Raw genomic sequence first — 20,866 nt, 5'->3', positions numbered from 1 at the left:
CACGTCCCGACCGATTTCGCATCTCGGATACCCCCCAATCCCGAGCTATTTTGGAAAAAAAAAAAATTTGGCTAAAACCTCTGCTTTTGGTGAGAAACATCGAAAATTCATAGAGGAATCGCTTACCTGAGGTTTAATATACTCGATACAGGTAGCAGTACCTCCTTACCTTACTGGGTTTTCTATCAGGCTGGCTCAAAAGAAAACGAGTTCTATGGGAGGGTAACTATTCCACACCACTCATAAACGGAATTTATTTAATTATTTGGTACGAATTTATATGCAGTATGAGAGTATATTGGTTTTCAAACAGTAATATAGGCATTATAAGCATTGTTTCACTCACTAACTCATCAATATACCTGACCTTTTTAGGCGACATTACCTGATCATCATTTCTGACTGTTTCTTCCTCTAATGCTATGTAAACTTTGTCCTCCACATTGTCATCGATTGGGGAATCACTCTGGCCCTGAATGTCTTTATTGGCCAGGTCACTGGTAACGGGTGAATTGCCGAGACAATGGTGTGCGGGGGGGGGGAGGTTATGCGGTGTAAGGCATTGTCCCTGCCTGTCATCTTGTAGAGGAATAGAGGAAGGTGTCCCGTGTATATTTACCAAAAATCACGCCTGAAAATTGAAAATTGTGCAAATTATGAACCTTGCAATTGCGCGACGTACCAGTATGTTGTCGGGACTGACAGTTATGTAATGTTGCAACATACCCATACGTCAGTGGGATGCATCGGAAAAAAAAAAATCTCACAATACGCTCCACATACACCTGTCAACTTCTAGGTGTTGAAAAAGAAAAAGAAAAAGAAAGAAAATGTCATCTTCAACGACCCTGACAAACACGTCGGGGAGCAAGCCCATTGTGAGCAATTGTACATTTTTCTCAGTCAGAAAGAGTGTTTACATCCAGTGAAAGAATTCGGATCACTAGTATGGTACAGTATGAGTAGCTTAACCCACTGCAGCCATCGTCCACAACAGAAGGCGGAGTTGGGTATGTTCAGAGTTAGTAAAGGATTGAACCCACAGTCAGGATTTATGAGTTTTGTGTCTGTGAGCCGATAGGAAGGCCGTACATTAACCTGCCCCATCCCGACGTTTTCTGGGCAGTGGTACGCCCCAGTCGCGACATTTTTGGGCCTTTTTTTTTTTTAGGCTCAAACATTCGCTTTTGGTGAGAAACATCGAAAATTCATAGAGAAATCGCTCACCTGAGGTTTTAAATACTCGATCCAGGTATGAGCACCTCCTTACCTGACTGGGTTTTCTAACAGGCTGGCACCAAAGAAAACGAGTTCTATGGGAGGGTAGCTATTTTATCCACTCATAAACAGTATTTATTTATTTACTTGGTACGAGTTTATATGTAGTATATGTATATTGGTTTTCAAACAGTAATATAGGCATTATAGGCATTGTTTCACTCACTAACTCATCACCATTCATGACCTTTTTTTCCCACATTACCTGATCATCATTTCTGACTGTTTCTTCCTCTAATGCTATGTAAACTTTGTCCTCCACATTGTCATCGATTGGGGAATCACTCTGGCCCTGAATGTCTTTATTGGTCAGGTCACTGGTAACAGGTGAATTGCCAAGACAATGGCGTGCAGGGGGGGGGAGAGGTTATTCTGTGTAAGGCATTGTCCCTGCTTGGCATCTTGTAGAGGAATAGAGGAAGGTGTCCCGTGCATACATGCCAAAAATCACTCGCGAAATCACTCACGAAAATTGAAAATTGTGCAAATTAGGGACCTTGCAATGTTGCCGCGATAATTTACGTCTCCGGGATATGAGTGCACATCATGTGAGGATGTGAATTCACGTCTCCGGGACGGGGCGTGTTAAAGTTCGTATTCTCTCGGGTAAGGAAGCTCCCTAGCACCTTCTCCTTAACGATTTATTTTTGGATATGGCTGGTTAGTATAAATTTCTGCGTTGTTTGCTGAGTATGGTGGCACCTGAATAGTTAAATTGCACAGAAAAGGATAGTAAGGAGTAATAAGCAAAATAAATCGCTTAGGAAATGGTGTTAGGGAGCTTCCTCAACCAGATTAATTCTCAGGCAAAGCAATTCTGGGTAGTAATGGGTTCAGGCAATTTCGTAGCTATGTTAGTGGAATATGCTAGTAAAAACTGATGATTAGCTTACTGGGACAAACTTTCATTAGCAACAGTGGTGCAAAGACTCACCAACTTTATGCAAGAAGGTAGCAACGTTATTATGCACGATGGGATCCTCTGGCCTCGCTGCTAGAAGGGTCAGGTGAAGGTTTTCGGCGTCTGTCATGCGTCCGTCGTCTCCATATAGCACTGCCAAGGAGGACACAGCGTCTCTGTTGGTGGCGTCATGGCGTAGGCTCTCTTCCAGTAACGCCACAGCCTCGCCTAGCCTGCCTTGCTTCCTGGTGAGGGTGGAAGGGCGTGAGTGTTGGTAGTGTGAGGAGGCAGGTTATGTTGTGGTGAATGCGGTGAGTTAGGGATATATTGTGGTAAATGTGGCGAAGGATGCAGACAGACGAACATATATGTAGAGAAGGGATAAACACATGCATAAACACACAGGTAAGGACAGACAGACAGACAGACAGACAGACACACACACACACACACACACACACACACACACACACACACACACACACACACACACACACACACACACACACAAACACACACAGGAGTAAGCCAAGGTGACTATAGACCACTCCCTCAAAGTAGAGGCAACACACGGACAGACACATTTATTTGAGATTCATGACGATTGCTATTTTATTCCTGCTATAGGCAAACGATTACATCTGTCTTAGGAAAGAAAATACTCCTGCGTAAGATAGACAGACAATGAGACAGGCAGAGACAGACTTTGGATTATCGATTCATGTTGACTTATTCGTGGTTCTACCAGGTGATATTATTCAGATTTAGTAATAACAGACTCTTCTTGTAGAGGAAGACGTGAATGGCAATAGGACAGATGGACAGAAGGAAATATGAACAGTGTCTCATTTATCACTTTACACTGATCGCTATTTCTCTTCTGCGAAAGGCAGACGGTTTTATTCAGCTTAATTTAGAATAAACGTTTTCCGTAGAGGAACCTTGACTTACTAAATGTGTTTAGTGATATCAAGAATAAATGAGCAATATTGACGCTCTCTAAGGCGTATGCCCGTCTCTCTGTCAGTTTTCCTGTCCGCCTGTCTCTCTCTCTCTCTGAAGATGACTTTTACCTGACATTATTTCCTATTCGACACAATTCTAAGCAAACTTGAGTGAAAGCACTACAATAATTTACATGTGAAGCCAATAGAACATTCATTTCTTTTTGCATCACGTTCTGTTATGTTACTGTGCAATCAGAATGTCTTCATATGTATCCTGAGCATCGAGAGCTGCCTCTCGACCAAGGGAGGTGGTGGTACCTGGGGATAGATGGAGGGAAGGAGGAGGATGGAGAGGGTTTGAAGCTGTGTCCGATCACCAGACCATTATTACTTTCCCGACCTCGATCTCGACATGGCCTGGATTCTCTCTTGGGATCGCTGCTGTACCTTTTTCTAATCGACATATATTGCATCAGTAACATTCAAAAGGAGACTGAGGTGTAATGTGCAGAATAAGTCGCTAAGGGAGAGGTGTTACGAAGTCTACAAAACCACATATAATACGACCGGTTACTATTATGTCTCCTCCCACCTAAGGAAGAGGAGGCATTAAATGATTGGTCTGTCTGTGCGTGTGTGCGTGGGTGAGAACCATACGGATTGCCACCAAACTTTTGTCAGTGATGCAGTACGAGGACATGATGAACTGATTACGTCAACTTTGCCAAGGGGTCAAAGGCCAAGGTCATATGAGATCGACTGAGTTTATCCCGTGCGGCCGTAACACTCTTGTGGGAGCGATTTCTCCTGAACCCATAGGCGGATTTCCACCAAACATTTGTCAGTGATGCAGTATGAGGACATGATGAGCTGCTTGGGTCAGCTATGCCAAGGGGTCAAAGGCCAAGGTCATATTGGGTCGACTTACAGTAATTTATCCTTGCGGGCATGATGTCCCCTGAACCCCTCAACGGATTTTGACCAAACTTCTATCAATGATACAATATGAGGGGAGGATGAACTGATTAGGTCATCAAGGTCAATGGGTCAAATGTCAAGGTCATATGGGGTCGACTTGGTTTATCATTGTGGGGGCTATATCTCCTGAACCCCTCGACGGATTTAGACCAAACTTTTGTCAGTGATACAGTATGATGGGAACTTAAACTAGTCAGGTCAACAGGGTCATGGGGGTTGTATGGCGAGTCCGTGCACAAGGCTTGGCGGAGGCATACCGAGCGACTCCTTGCGTCGACAGCTAGGCCCCGAGTTCTCGTTGTTTCATTTTGTGAAGGAGTGTCGTGGAGAAGATGCTGATGTGGAGAGTGGAAGAGAGGCGAGGGAGGAAGGCAGTGTGATGATGTGTAAAAAGAGGGAGATTGTGTGAGACAGTGAGGGCGTGGACGCTGCAGGGAAATGTGGTAAGGAAAATTGTACTGTGGTGAGGTAGGATGGTAATGTACTGTGGTAGATGCGGTAGTGTGGTGAGGAAATACACATACTTCCCAAGCACTATTAGGCTGTTGTAGGCGTGGATGCTGTGTGAGGAAGTTGTGTGATGAAATGTGGTAGTATGGGGAGTACGGCGATAGTGGGTGGTAGTGTGGTGAGTTTGGTGATGTGGTGAATGTGGTAAGGAAATACGCAAACTTTCTGAGACTGGCCAGGTTGTAGAACTGTGGGTGGTGAGTGGATGTGGTGAAGGAAGGAATGAAGTGAGATAGTGTGAGTGTGAAGATGTAGGTAGTGTGATAACGGACTGTAGTGAAAAAGCAAAGTGTTCTGAGACAGTGTGGTCTAGGTGGGGGTGGGGGAGATAAAGTGAATAACAAGAAACATACTTCCTGAGGTTAGCAAGGTTGTAGTAAGCGTGTGCGTGTCGAGGGTGTGCCTGTAGAGCCAGCCTGAAGTGCGCCTCGGCCTGTGCTGGGTCCGACAGCAGGGTGCCGAGGTTGTTGTGAGCGCTTGAGTGTCCAGGCCACAACCTGAAACACAGACACGTCAAACCTCCCTTTCACACATGGGCAGGCTTTTGCAATGTATTTCTAAGGGACTGCAGTTCCATAACAAATTGCTATCACAGAGTTGAAGGGATTCGAGACCTGCACTCACAGGTTGCGAACTTACATAGTTTACACACAGTTTTGGTTACAGACTCGTCCGGGATAGCTCAGGATTAGAAATTAACAGATTGGAAGTACTGTGAATGTTGTTCTTCATGCAGCACATATATTTGATGCAAGAAATGTCAAAATGTCCATCTCCACAAGAACTGGCACAACACCTGTCCTTGTCACCTGCAGGCGAGGTGAGGATGCGAGTGGGTGTGGAACTAACCTGATGGCTTCTTGGTAGTGGTGGGTGGCGAGGTCAGTGTTGCCGAGGTCACGTTGTAGGTTGGCGTAGTTGTAGTGCATCTTGGCGTTGTGGGGGAGGGTCCTCAGGCCAGCCCTGAAACACGTACGCGTATACGTACACATACGCATGCACGCGCACACAGATTCACACGTACACATGCTCGCACATACAAAGATACACACGGAAGTGCACACGCTCGCGTGCGCCCTCACACACATGCACACACATGTGCAAATATACACACACACAGGCAGACAGAGAATGTACTATTGATTAGTCAGCACACTACTGCACGATCAGAAACGGCCGACAATTTGGGTATATTGTAAACTTGTTAAAGTTTCATGAAATGCTTTGTTTATTAACTTTGGCGAAGTATATTTTTAGGTGATTCTTGCTGCTATGCCTTTTATACTTTAACCTGACTGAATGAAGCGTTGTAACGATAGATCAACACTAGAAAATCGTGCTAGTCATGAAGAAGTACTATGGAAGGGATATACAGTTGCAGTATAGGCATTCCCATCACTGAGCTGCATGAAATAAACTCCAAAAGGACAAAAACCTCGGCCAAGTTAAGGTGAGAAAAGTGTACAGAACGACTGTGTTCAGTTTAGGAGTGCACACTACAAATGGAAAGGTTAATGAAGAGTGTACACTACCTTACCTCTCCAGTTCAAGAAGGCTCTCCTGAAATCTCTCCTGAAATGAATAAATTCGTCTGAAGATCGCATAGAATATATGTACTCGATCTGAAGGGATTAAAGCAGAGCAAAAATATATATCAGGGATCCAGTTGTCATGTGCTGAAGGGATGGCTCAGTCAGCATTATCAGTGTATACCCTGCATCAGGCCCTGACGAGAGGCCTACAAATGGTGGCGCTGTACACCACAGGCGGAACTAAGCAGCTGTGGCGTCCACTCAGGCGTTAGACCTCCTTATATATCCCTGCACCGCACCGTGGGGACAGGCATGGCTCTGTCTACCTCAAGGGGGCGCCGGTGTCCTTCATGGTGTACGGCACTGTGCCTGAAGTACGGACCCATAGAAGCAGTTGCTTAGCTGTAGTCGGCGAGTCCATTCGGCCATACAGACCGAGGTTAAGCAACAACAACAGCAACATTCCTACATTATTTTCTACTTCCTATAACCCTTGTCATGTCTAATTAAGATTTCGATTACAAAAAAATGCAGTGATACATTAACCCCTTCAGTCTGATGACGATCTATAAATTCTGTTCCTGCTACAAGTGAAGGGGTGTGGAAAAAAGAATAATAGTCTGATCACATGAATAGAGTGTTTAGAGTTTAAAATAAATACAGGGGAACAGTATGCTCATAGGAGGAAAGGGAGACTGAAGATATGCTTACAGGAGGGAAGGGTGACTGAAGGTACACTAAGCTTACAGGAAAAGTGCTTCAAATGAAAGAGGTAAGGATATGCTCACTGGTCACAGGAAGAGAGTAAGGTATGCTGCCAAGAATAAAAAAAGGCGTATACTCACAGCTCACAAGAATTAACATGGACAAGTGCTCATGGGCCCTTCGGGCCCCTCGCACTTGCTCCTGCAGAGGGCTCTCGCCCTGCTATAATATTTTTAGCTTTAGCTTTGGGCAAAAAATTCTACGGAGATCCTATGCCGGGCGCCGGGAGTGAGGTTTTTTGGTCAAAATGTGATCGCTCATTAAGTATACTAATTGTTTTTCAATCGTGATGGGACCAAGTTTTTTTCATATCAGAGAATTTTTTGCGAGTTTTGTGCCAATTTTGGTGCGATTCGAATGTGTAGTTTCGGCTGCCCAAAATACACACACACACACACACACACACACACACACACACACGGCTAGTGCTATAGTATATTAGATAAAGAGGATAAGAGTACAGTATGCTTAAAGGAATAAAAAAGTAAAGGTATGCTCCCAGGTCACAGAAAAATATTTAAGAGATTAAAAGGATATGCTCACAGGACAGTGCCATCTATCTATCGATCTATCCATATCTATCCACGTATTACTTAAAGAAAGTTCACATGTCACGAGCACAAGAAAAGAGCTGGGTATACTCACAGGAATGAAAAAAAAGCAAGGTTTTGTCAACAGGAATAAAAAACAAGTAGGGGTATGTTCATAGTGTAAAAGGAAGCTCACAGAAAGAGGGACTGCCTTGAATGCCAGTCAGTGTTGCGGTGTAGCGTCCTGCAGGAGGACACCAGCAGTAGTAGCAACAACCCAGGAGCCCTCAGTCGACCCATCCGAGACAGCCCCACGCTCACCAGAACCGCATATCCTAGGCTGTCAAAGAGAGGAAATGGCAAATTTTGACTATTAACACCAGTAATAATGCCAGGTTGTAGGCAGAAAAGGGGATGTAACATCTACGGGCATTAAGATTAGGTTAGGCTCAGGGCACTAATCTCCACTCACACAGGCTGTCCGAATAAGAGAACACTGGACATCTTCTCTACCAGGGTCACGCAGGTTGTAGGTAAAGAGGAGCTACGTGGCATTAGACAAAATATGAACACTAATAGTACGACAAGGATATCAACACTAAAAGAAGTTGCAGCAATCCATGACCACCCAGTCGACTCCTTGCTAGATATTCCCACCAGTCCTGCATACCTCAGGCTTGCAGTATACTGAGAAACTTTGCAAAATGGATGTGTGTGTGTGTGTGTGTGTGTGTGTGTGTGTGTGTGTGTGTGTGTGTGTGTGTGTGTGTGTGTGTGTGTGTGTGTGTGTGTGTGTAATCCTGAAAATCAATATGTTTGGTCATTTCCAAGTGCCTATGAAGTGTACAAAATGCACAAGTAAAGGTGACCAGGTTACTAAGGCACCCTGTCCACAAGTTGTGATGCCTGACAGAGAGAGATTTGTTGGGGGAGAGGGGGACTTGGAACACTGAAAACTAATCAGATCTTCTGCGCCACTGTTTTAGCTGTCACTGTCACAGGAGGTGTCAGAGATGGGGTTGGGGCAGAGGAGTTGAAGCCAGGGTTAAAAGTTCCTTCTCCTCGTTGAGCATGAAAGAAATCGAACTCAACTCCACCGCACTGTGGGTAGACGTAGAAAAAAAAAATCGGTAATGGTTAAGTTCAGCAACTGCCGTGTTCGTCTTTTGATTCTTATCTCATTTCTGGGAGTGCTTGGAGAGGCCCATCCCTTCCACACCATCACAGTATAATATCTGCAACGCGTAAGCTGAAATGCTTGCAAGTGAATGTAGTATAACCTATGTATTGGCGACTTCAGCAAGAACAATTGCCAGCGAGGACTGCCTTTACAACCGGAGGACACAGTTCAGTGTAGGACACGGCATTACAACATACATTCACTGGATTCAGTTGACCCCTTGATGAAGTTAGTATGCATCATCATCATCATCATCATCATTATGACCTTTTTCTCACCTAAATATTGGCTAAGGGAAGGTCTAGAGACATGACGAGAGAAACTACAAAACTATCCGTAGAGTGCTCGGCGAATGGGCTACACAGTCATTTAAGAAAACATCATCATTATTATCATCCTCTCGATCTTTTATGCCACCTGTGCTAATCATACAACGAGAGAAATTAATGTTGGATAAGTATCACAAGAAGGACAAGTATTTACTCAAAATAAGTAAATAAAACAACAATATAGGCGCCGTTTGTGGCTTTTGGGCACAGGGCAACCGTGGGAGTGGGACCGTATCTCCCTTGTATATACCTCATGCTTATCACTTTATTTCTACTTATGGTACTTTAATTCTCTCGCATGTTATTTGTACAAATAACGCCGATACAAGAGAGATGTAACTAATCAAGGCGTAATATGCGAAATAAATCGCTAAGGAAGAGCTGCTACAAAGCCTGCTGAGTCGACAAGCAAGCATACGATGTCCAGGTGTGTTTGTGCTTCATTCCTGGTCATTTGCATCACTGTATCGTCACCACCACCACCATCACCACCACTGCTGCCTCTCCACCTCACTCAAGTATATTAGGCAGCGGCTACGGAGGGATTTAGTCGTCTCTGATTTACACCTTCGTTCTATAATATAAATACCATCAGGATTCCCGACTTTGCCTGGATAAAAAACTATGACAGTGCATAACGGCATTGCCTGGGACTCTTGAGTTCATCTCCCAGTGGCAGATGACCCATAGGGTCCCATTTTAACCACTCGACCCATGTTCCCCCTTGGACCATTTCCTTGGGGATATAATGCCCATGGACATATTCACGCCATGGACCTTTTTTCCCAGTACCCACCCACACACCCATCCTATCCATCCACTAACCCACCCACCCAGCCTACTCACCCACCCGCATCTGTTTCTTACCGAATATCAGGGACTCGTGAGGTATGATTTCAAGCTACCTCAGAATTACTATTGTCGAATGATTTTTCTTCCTGAAATGCTGTATGACGCTGCTCTTCGAGATACACTTTTACACAGAATTACAGCCACGTCCTGGAAATGTGTTTGTGAGGATATAAGAGTTTCGGAGCGACCTGAACCTTCGAGAATTCAAAAAATTGCTCTTGTTATATCTTAATAAAATACAATGTCGGTACTTTGCTGTGCTCGTAATTCTTTCCTTTCCAGAATTCACGACACTAGAACCAGGATAAGCTTACTGTACTCTGTTCACACTACTAGGTGTAGAATTTCGGTCGTCTTGAATGTGGAACTACAACAGAGTAGCAATTAAATACAGTGCTAGTCATGAAGAAAGGCTGTGAAAAGAATGAGGAGCCGCAGTATTGTCTTATTCTACCACTGAGCTACGGGAAATAAGTAACAAAAAGGTGAGAATATCCGCAAAGAAAAAGTAAATGAACTACAAATAAAACACATGAAGTACAGGTAAAGTTAATTTTCTCGCGTTAATAGCAGTAGGTATCACGTGGCAGAAGTTTTAAGGTTAGTCTATCTATCTATCTATCTATAGCCCGACGCCCTAATCCCGCAAAGGGTGGCCGCAGACAAAACGCCTCCAAGTCACTCTGTCACCCACCATTTGACTCCCCTCCCCCCAACTCACCCCCCCCTCCCTCATATACCTCTGAACTCCATCCCTCCAACTCATCCTCGGTCTACCCCTCCCTCTCCCTCCCTCCACCTCACCTACATACACCCTCTTAGTCAGTCTTTCATTCTCCATCCTCTCCACATGTCCAAACCACCTCAGTGTATTTCTCCTAATCTTTTCAACCACATCCACATCTACCCCACAACGTTCCTTCACTTCTTCATTCGTCAACCTGTCCCTCCACGTCACTCCACATGCTCCTCTCAAGTAACTCATTTCCACTGCTCTCACTCTTGACTTGTTCCCTTCTTGCAAGGTCCACGCCTCGCTTCCATACGTCAGGGTAGGGATCACAATCTGAGAAAATTGTTGTTACCTCTTGGCGGACGTGACAGATATTGTGTTTGGCTTTGAGGGGTAGTACGAGCATCAGTGAGGGGGAAGCATGTCGTCTGGATAATTGCTTAGAACTCTGACTGCGATTATCTTTTTTATTTCTATCTTCAGTTTTAATCAGCTATGGAGAGACTTCGAATAGATGAAGTTGCATGTAGCCTTCATTAACTCTTTCACTACAAGGGCTCTCTCTCAAGCTGCGTTAATTGATCAGAATGTAAGAAAACAGACGTCTTCGTAGCAGAGATAAGAATGATTTGATGTAGTGGGAAAATTATTAAAGTTACTGTTGATAATTGTGGATGTGAGAGGGACACACATACAGCGCCTGGCTTAAGTGGTGCTGTGAGCCTGGGCAGGGAGGCAGCTTGTCGCCTGTATAATGGCTCACATCTCCTACAAGAGCCATTACCAGCGTGCCCACCTGCACCTGCACGCCTTTATGCTGCCATACCTACAATTGCTTTTAGGGAAATTAGGCTGCAACAAAGCTGGATTGTATGGTACGTGTTTTTTGTATTTGCTCTTGTTGTGCAGCCATCATACTGTACAACTTTTCTTTACGCAACTCTCACTAGTTTTGACTTTCTTATATTATGCTCTAAACACCAGTGGAGTACAAGGCACGTGGGTTATACAACTGTTTTCATGCAGCCATACAACGCAATTTCCTTATTATATAACTTTCCTAATATGCAACCCTTTTATGGAATCCTCGCTACTGCAGCCCTTCCTATTGTTACCTTTATCATTACCTCCACCAACGAAGCTGGAGGTGGTTATGTCTAGTCGCTTGTTTGTTTGTCTGTGCAAAAGATATATCATAAAGTTGGTATCGGATTTCAATGAAAATTGGTGGACAGGTGAGCACTGGGTCAAAAAATAGCTGATTAGTTTTTGAGGTGGATCTGGAACCGGATTCAGTAATAACCAATAATTTTTACTGGTGTCGTCGGGAGTATGCCTTCTCTAAGACTGTGTAGTAGGGCAGACTAAGACCATAGATTTAATTACCTCCGTCAACGAAATTGGACGGTAGTTGGTTTGAAAATCATAACTTACATTGGCTTTGGCTGAAGTGTGTGCTGTCTGAGTGCTTTCTATTATGTCAATTTCAACACGACTGGATTATATAGCAGTTGGTTTATAGCTTGTACTAGCACATGAACGTAAAAAAAAATACCGTACGCTAAAGTAACTAAAATCTTTCTAAAAGAAAAAAAAACTTGTAGGGTTCTAGGTTAAAAACATGACTACAAACGATAGGCAATCAAACATGGCGTGAAGTAAAAATCTTGGGGATAACACACGGACGATGCCTGTTTATCGACAGTGGCTCTGAGATGAATTATCCATATTTTCTTGCTTCACCATAAAGTTAAGGACCTAAAATACTGTGGGCAATTACACATATTAAATTGAACACCTGGAATGCTGCGAAAATCCGGGAATATTTATGAAGAATCCTAATCAATTTACAGGATAAACGAGTCTCTAAAAGTTCGGTATAACCATAGATAATTTTGTTTCCATTGTTTAAACTTTAATATTCACTCTGATTTGATTGTAAAGAATTTGGTAGCTGCACGTGTAATGGCAAGCGTACAAACAAGCAATTTTATACACAACTGAAACTCAAGAGAGAAATACGGCTCGTGGTAAAGGCGTATAGAAAATGCGAAGTGACGAGAGACAGTGGTTAGCAGGGGGAGTGGACGGGTGTGTTTGTGTAGGAGTCTGCCCGTCGAAACACCCTGGACACAAGATTATTATTTTAAGGTGAGGTATTCTTCAGCAACAGGCCTCATTTGTATCAGGTTCTTATTCATTCATCGGGTTTTCACTCTGATCAAGAAGGCCTATGGAATTTTGCACACATACATATAAGGTCCCATTGATGAAGGTCGACTCGATTGACTTTGAAGATTCTATGTCCCCTCCTCCCACTCACCCGGCCCTCCCTGCATCCCAGTGTGTATCATAGCCTGTGGACGCTCTAACCGGGTCACCATTGGACATTCAACTTCCCACACACAGCAGGCCAATGGAGAAGGCTAACTCAATTGACTTTCACGATTTTAGGTCTCTCCTCGTCCTCCTCTTCCTCTTCCTCTTCTTCCTCCTCCTCCTCCTTCTTCTCCTCTCTCTCTCTCTCTCTCTCTCTCTCTCTCTCTCTCTCTCTCTCTCTCTCTCTCACACACACACACACACACACACACATCTCAGCGTGTGGGTGCCATACCTTAGTAACCAAATAACCAAAAGCTGTATTTATTAAGTATATTCCCAACAAAGACGAGTATTATAAAAACAGAGACAACTTTGCCAATGTTATTCGCTGTGTGACTAAAGGACATTATCAGGAATCCATATACTCACCACCATCACCACCACCATCATCATCATCATCATCATCATCATCACCACCACCACCATCACCGTCACCATCATCATCATCATCACCACCACCACCACCATCATCATCATCATAATCACCACCATCATCACCACCACCACCACTATCACCATCACCATCATCATCATCACCATCATCATCATCATCATCCTACTTCCCACTATTATAAATGAAACAAAACACACACACACACACACACACACACACACACACACACACACACACACACACACACACACACACACACACACACACACAAAGTTATCATAGGTGCTGAAGGAAAATGGATTACACCTCCAAGCACTCACTAGTCACATTTTTGGAAATTTTCGGTTTCACTTCACAGATAAAACTATTCACACAAACGTCCCTCATATTAATCCCTTTGCCACAATGCTGTCTTGGTAGATGCTAGTCACCTCTAGACGTATGTATCAGATTCAGTAGAGTCCTTTCGTAGTGGAGTGTTTATTGAATGCTACATCTAAAATCTAAGTTCACGAAGTCCTAATCTGAATAATATAGTTTAGAGACAGAGAATAAATATAAAATGAAGTTACTGAAGGCTCTCCTTAACTCTTCCAGCTTTAAAGTCTATAAAAATATTACTATAATTGTCTAGAGATTTCACAACTAAAAAAAATAAGCCACAGTTAACAATCTATCTCTTTATTTTGTCCTTACACTTTGCCCATCCCCTATTATTCTTCATTATATATATATATATATATATATATATATATATATATATATATATATATATGTGACCGACTCTGGGCATAGGCTTCACAGCCTGCTTTCAAGGCCCATTTGTCCTCCACCATACCATACACCTCTACATATCACCACTTCGGCGCTAACACCCACCGTCCATACTGAATACATGCTAGGGCTGTCTCATACAGGACTGGTGTATTGGTATTAGCGGGGGTATTTTTACGACATGTCGGCGGGTCTTCTGGTAGATCAGTGAAGTCTGATACTTGTGAAATTCAAATCCTTAAACTGTTCCCTGTCCCAGCGGGATTTGAACCCCGGTCCGTTAGGACTGCAGGCCAACTCTCTACCGATTGAGCCACCGCCTCCCCCAATACTCCGATTTTTCACACTCACTTAGCTTCATTATTCAGGTGATGTATTCTGTTGGCTTGTTTTCGCTACTTCCAGATAATTTTCTTTATTCTACTTGAGACTTTTTCAGTGAAGGGGTCTGTGAGAGATCAGTCTAACCTTCCTAGTTCGAAAGGCCTCTCCTAAGCTGAATAAAATCGTCTGGAGGTAGGAAGAATGAAATAATGTTATGGGAAGCAAGAGGTTTTTTATGAAGCCAGGGTATTTCGTTCTCAAGTCCTCTCCCTTCCGTCAAACTCAAAATGTCGGTATATCCTCTTCACCGCCCAAGTCACATCCGTTCTCGCTACGTGACCATACCGCCCAAACACACACACACACACACACACACACACACACACACACACACACACACACACACACACACACACACACACACACACACACACACACACACAATCTATCACTGAAGGTCGTATGCTGAAACCTTATTCCGCAAAGTGGAGTGCAAAACCCTAATTTTTGATGGCACTTTACGGAACGCCTGTGGTGATCAAATTAATTCCATAGACAAGTGGGTTGGCGGAGGGTTAGTGCCTCTCCCCGTTGACCAACTAACTCAAAGGACAAGCGGTCACCTTCTTACGGGATTTAGGCGTCTGGCTATAAAACAGATTGATGGATAGAGTGTGTTTTTTACGTATAGTCAGCCTGCATCCCATACAACAAAAAGCAATCAACAACCATAAAGAAAAGCCTAATACGTCGCATCATTGTCAAGTACTTCGAAAATCATCGTCAGAATTTTGGAGTCTGCATCCCACTTCTCGATTTTAGGTTTGAGTATACGACCACACGCCTTTCATAGTCGGGACAACTCTAGTATTCAAATCGGCAATACCAGACGATTTCGCTTAGCTCTCATTTAAGCCTGAGAGTTAATAGCCTCATCATTAACCCTGCTATTACCAGAACACAGGTATTCTGTTCCAGTTAATGCCAGACGATTTTATTCAGCTGGGAGTGAGTTTTAGGAGGCCTGAGTGAGTTAGTACATTAAATCACCTTCGTCCTCCGTGCTTCTTCCTACCCTCAAACTCACTCTCACTATCGGTACATCCTTCTCGCCGCCCAAGTCACATCCGTTCTCTCTACGTGCCCATGCCAGCCAAGCACACACCCTTCTAGCATTACTCAATAGACTCCCTTACTCCACGTCTTTCAAGAATCTCAGTACAGACTTTCGTACCTCATGTCTTTCACGAAGCTCAGTGTCCTCTTATCGCATCCAATCGGCGCTACACACAGACAGACAGACAGACAGACAGACAGACACACACACACACACACACACACACACACACACACACACACACACACACACACACACACACACACACACACACACACACACACACACACACACACACACACACACACACCTCAGCAGCTCCATTAATTTTCACTGCTCTCATTCTAGATTTTTCATACTCATATCCATCTCCACTTTCACTGCTCTCATTCTAGACATCTCATACTCACACTCCAGCTTCATCATCATTGCACTACTCTAGACTTTTGATACGCATACCCAGCTCCATTTTTTTCACTGCTATCACTCTAGACTTTTCCTACATGTGCCACAGAAGTGTCTAATGGTTAGCGTCCACCCTTTCAGTACGCTGATAACGTTATTTTAATTGTTGGTTTCCCCAGATTCTTTAACTTAACCCACGAAATACTATTCTTACTCTCTGCTCAATGGATTTCCTAACCTCATGTCTATCGCTAATCTGCACACATCTTACGCCAGCCAGTCAACGTACCCGACACGTAACTCTAACGGTGGCACTTTCCCTGCTACTCGCTCTAACCTTTCCTCACCAGGCCATACTATACGTTACTGTAGGCATTAGCAAATATTAGATCGTGCTCTCTTCGGTTAAGTAGGTTCTCTTGCGTCTCTTGCTTACCAGTTAATTTCTGAATATATTGCGTTAAAATTGTCAGCTTTCAAAATACAAGCTATGTCGACAATACGAATATATAAATAACACTGAAGAGGGCATTGAGGTATTAAAAAAAAAAAATCGGTTAGAAAGAAATGTTACGAAGCGTCCTTTGCCTTCAAGAAATCTGTTCATTCTCATGTGATCATCTTGCAGCCTTTGTACTGTTTCCTGTTTTCCTTAGCATGTTCGCGCCATCTCAGACGATTTTGTTGAACCTGAGAAGGACCTTTACTAGTGACAAGGTTAAAGAAGGGTATATATAACCCCTGCAGTTCCAAAGTCATGTCCAAACTGACTATACTCAGCTGGGGATAACAAAAATATGACAGAAAATTCGGCACCGGTTCGAGGGCCATATATCAGAGCCTTCCTACCTGACCCTGAAGATGTCTGCTATGACCTGGGAGCTTATTATGACATTAGAATATTTCCTGTGAGTGTACTGTATATTGGTGTAATGGGAATAATACACAGGCTTTAGCTGGTTTACAAGAGCATCCTACAAGTGCAAAAAATGAAAATATCAATACGACTCGACTGATTTTATTCCTATACTTGGTCCAGATTTTCGTCCTTATGCAGATCACTGGCTGCCAAAAAAAAATAATGCTATGGCTCTACATCCTTTACATAGCACTTCTTCGTGACTAGCATTAAATTCTGTTGCTCATATATTGTTAAAACCCAGCATTGAGAATGGAGAGATGATAATTTTAGGCCAAGAGAGAGTAAGAAGGCTATATTTTCTTGTTGCGTGTGCCACAGAGTATCCCACAGAAGCAGGAAAGTTACAACAATGCTCAGAGGACATACATCTTTTTCTGTATGCCGAGGGACAGCGGAAATGTGGGGCGAAGTCAGAGCAAATTCACAGTATATATTTTTAATGTGACAAAGCCAGAGGTCCATGCCGGCCTTGTTGGTAGAGGGAGGGACACCAGGCGGACACACCCTTTCCCACCTACACTCCTTTTACTTCATCTTGGTGGCCGAATCGGTAGAGAGGTGGCCTGGAATCCTAATGAACTCAGTTCCGAATCCCGGCTGGAGCAGGGAACAGTTTAAGAATTTGAATTTCATAGAGCAGTCTTTACTGATCTACCAGAAGACCCCATGGCATGTCGTAAAAATACCCCGGCTAATACCAATACACCAGTCCTGTATGAGACAGCCCTAGCATGTATTCAATATGGATGACGGGTGTGTGTTTTTTTTTTTTAATGCGAGGAAGAAGGAACCAAAGGCCATGAGCCCGCAGTAACAGTTCACTCCAAAAGAAAAACAAAATACAATAGAGAGCCAAATTCAAGATCCGGTCATTTTGAGATGCCTGGACACACTGCGTTTGAAAGACTGGAGATCATAGGCAGCAGGAAATACAGACAGAGGGAGACAGTTCCAGAGCTGACCTGTTGCATAAATGAAAGACTGGGAGTAACGGTTAACTCTTGCATTAGAGAGTTGGACAGAAAAGGGATGAGAGTTTGCTGCCAGACGGGTGCTACGCGCCCGTCGTAGAGGTGGAGGAATGCAAGCAGACAGTTCAGAGGAGCAGTGACCATTAAAGCAGCGATAGAAAAGAGATAAAGATGCAACAGTGCGGCGAAGAGACAGAGGTTGAAGGGAGTCAGTAAGAGGAGGAGAGTTAATGAGACGAAAAGCCTTTGACTCCACCCTATTGAGAAGAGCTGTATGTGGGGAGCCTCCCCACACATGATAATTGTACTCCACACAGGGGCGGATAAAACCCCTGTATAGAGTCAACAATTGTGCAGGGGTAAAGAAAGAGCGGAGTCGGCTTAGCACACCCAATCTCTTGGAAGCAGATTTTACAAGAGATGTAATATGATCTTTCCAAGATAAGTCCCGAGTAAATGAAACCCCAAGCATGTTCAAGGATGATGCAGGATTAAGCTGAATATTATTAAACATTAGTGGGTATACCTGTGGAAGATTTTTTCGGGTTGATAGGTGTAAGAACTGAGTCTTAGATGCATTAAAGACAACCATATTATTTTTACCCCAGTCAGAGATACGAGCCAAGTCAGACATTAGGTGTGCCATAGCCTCATCCCTTGTTTCTTGAAGTAACTGTTGAGATGGGCGTTGCAGGAACCGAATGGAAAGGTGAAGGGTGGAGTCATCAGCGTATGAGTGGATAGGGTTAGATGTACAGCTTAGAAGATCATTGATGAATAAAAGCAAGAGAGTTGGTGATAGGACAGAGCCCTGAGGAAAACCACTGTTGATAGATCTAGGAGAAGAACGATGGCCGTCTACAACAGCGGCTATAGAACGACTAGAAAGGAAGCTAGTGATGAAGGCACAGATAGAAGGATAGAAACCGTAGGAGGGCAGTTTGGAAATTAAAGATCTATGCCAGACTCGATCGAAAGCCTTTGACATGTCAAGTGCAATGGCAAAGCTTTCGCCAAAGTCCCGAAAGGAGGATGACCAGGAGTCTGAAAGGTAGGTGAGAAGATCGCCAGTGGAGTGTCCCTGACGGAACCCATACTGACGATCGGAAAGAAGGTTGTGATAGGAAAGATGCCTTAAAATTTTTCTATTAAGAATTGACTCGAAAGCTTTTGAAATACAGGACGTTAAAGCAATTGGACGATAGTTGGAGGGTTGGGAGTGGTCACCCTTCTTTGGGACTGGCTGAATGAGAGCAAACTTCCAGCAAGAAGGAAAGGTACAAGTTGACAGACAAAGGCGAAAGAGTTTGCCTAGGCAGGGTGTAAGCACAGAAGCACAGTTCTTGAGAACAACAGGAGGGACCCCATCACGCCCATATGCCTTGTTAGTACTGAGGCCAGTGATGGCAGAAAATACATCAACTGAAGAAATTTTAATGTCAGCCATGAGGAAGTCAGAGGGGGGAAGTGATGGAGGAACAGCACCGGAATCGTCTAAGGTAGAATTGGAGGAGAAAGTCTGTGCGAAGAGATCTGCTTTATCAGTAGAAGAAATAGCTACAGAACCATCAGAGTAGAAAAGAGGAGGGAAGGATGATGAGGTAAAGTTGTTAGAAAGATTTTTGGCAAGGTGCCAGAAGCAGCGGGAAGAATTCGAGTTGGAGAGTTGAGAGCATTTAGTATGGATGAAATTATTTTTAGTAGAGCGAAGAACAGACTTAGCACGATTCCGGGCAGAAACGTAAAGATGATGTGATTCAGGGGTGGGTTGGCTCCGCTACCTTTTGTAGGCCTTCTCCTTGTTGTGGACAGCATTAGAACAAGCGTGATTAAACCAAGGCTTTCTTGCGTTAGTCAAAGGATATGAGAAAGGAATGTATGCTTCCATGCCCGAGAGAATAACCTCCGTAATGCGCAAGGCACACTCAGATGACTCACGGCCATGGAAGCAATAATCATTCCAGGGAAAATCAAAGAAGTACTGCCTGAGGGCCTCCCAGTCCGTGGCTCCAAAATGCCACAGACGACGTTTCCCTGGAGAGTCCACAGGCCGTACCGGAGTGATAGGACAGGTTAAGGTAATAAGGCTGTGATCGGAGGAGCCCAACGGAGAGAAAAGATTAACAGAGTAAGCAGAAGGATTAGTTGTGAGGAAGAGGCCAAGTGTGTTGGAGCTCTCTCCAAGGCGGTCAGGGATACGAGTAGGGTGCTGTACAAGCTGCTCTAGGTCATTAAGGATAGAAAAGATGTGGGCTTGTTCACCAGGTGGATCCGTGAAAGGAGAGGAGAGCCAGAGGTGGTGGTGAACATTGAAATCTCCAAGAATGGAGATTTCAGAGAAAGGAGAAATGGACAGAATGTGTTCCATCGTAGAAGTAAGATAGTCGAAGAATTTTTGATAGTCTGTAGAATTAGGGGATAAGTAAACAGCACAGATATATTTAGTCAGAGAATGACAGGAAAGCCGAAGCCAGAGTGTGGAGAATTCAGAAGAATCAAGTTCAGGAACACGAGAGCAAGATAAGTCGTTGCGTATGTATACACAACAGCCACCTTTGGCTTTGAAATGAGTATAGAGAAAGTAGGAGGATACAGAAAAGGGTTTGCTGTCAGTTGCCTCAGACAGCTGAGTCTCCGTTAGAAAAAGAAGGTGAGGTTTAGAGGAGGAGAGGTGGTGCTCAACAGAGCGAAAGTTAGATGAAAGGCCGCGAATGTTGCAGAAATGAAGAAGAAGAGATCCAGGCACCTCGAGTCGTCACCGGGAGAGGGGCAGATGGCGGGGGCATTTATGGTCCCCCCCCCTGGGGACTCCGAGGCTTGATAAATCGACGCCATTTTTGGTGAATTTTGAAATGGAAGTGTGGTGTGTACTGTGCATGTAGTTTGGTGAAGATAGTTAGAGAAATTTGTACTGGAGAGCATGCTGGCCTACTCTCTGTGTAACTGAGACACTGAAAAAGTTCAGCAAAGGGGGCTGGTCAGGAACTAGTCCTGAGGGCTGATGAAACGGGAGCTCCAGCACTCCCTGTCATCAGCCGAAGT

At 44.0% G+C, this 20,866-nt stretch overlaps 1 protein-coding gene across 1 annotated transcript in view; it reads right to left on the bottom strand.

Annotated features, from left to right (window-relative positions):
- LOC145396090 (protein O-mannosyl-transferase TMTC1-like) overlaps positions 1-20,866 on the bottom strand; it is a 170,788-nt gene that overhangs the window by 33,463 nt on the left and 116,459 nt on the right. The window contains exons 9-12 of the mRNA XM_080269556.1: positions 7,638-7,781; positions 5,464-5,577; positions 4,968-5,111; positions 2,213-2,424 (exon numbers count right to left, since the gene is read on the bottom strand). Coding sequence (XP_080125682.1) covers positions 2,213-2,424; positions 4,968-5,111; positions 5,464-5,577; positions 7,638-7,781 — 614 coding nt within the window. The remainder of the gene's footprint in view (positions 1-2,212; positions 2,425-4,967; positions 5,112-5,463; positions 5,578-7,637; positions 7,782-20,866) is intronic.

Source organism: Coenobita brevimanus, chromosome 34 (genome assembly GCF_032717465.1).
Source record: "Coenobita brevimanus isolate Jiangsu-jjx chromosome 34, ASM3271746v2, whole genome shotgun sequence".
Lineage (NCBI taxonomy): Eukaryota > Metazoa > Arthropoda > Malacostraca > Decapoda > Coenobitidae > Coenobita > Coenobita brevimanus.
This window is presented reverse-complemented; position numbering and strand designations above follow the sequence as displayed.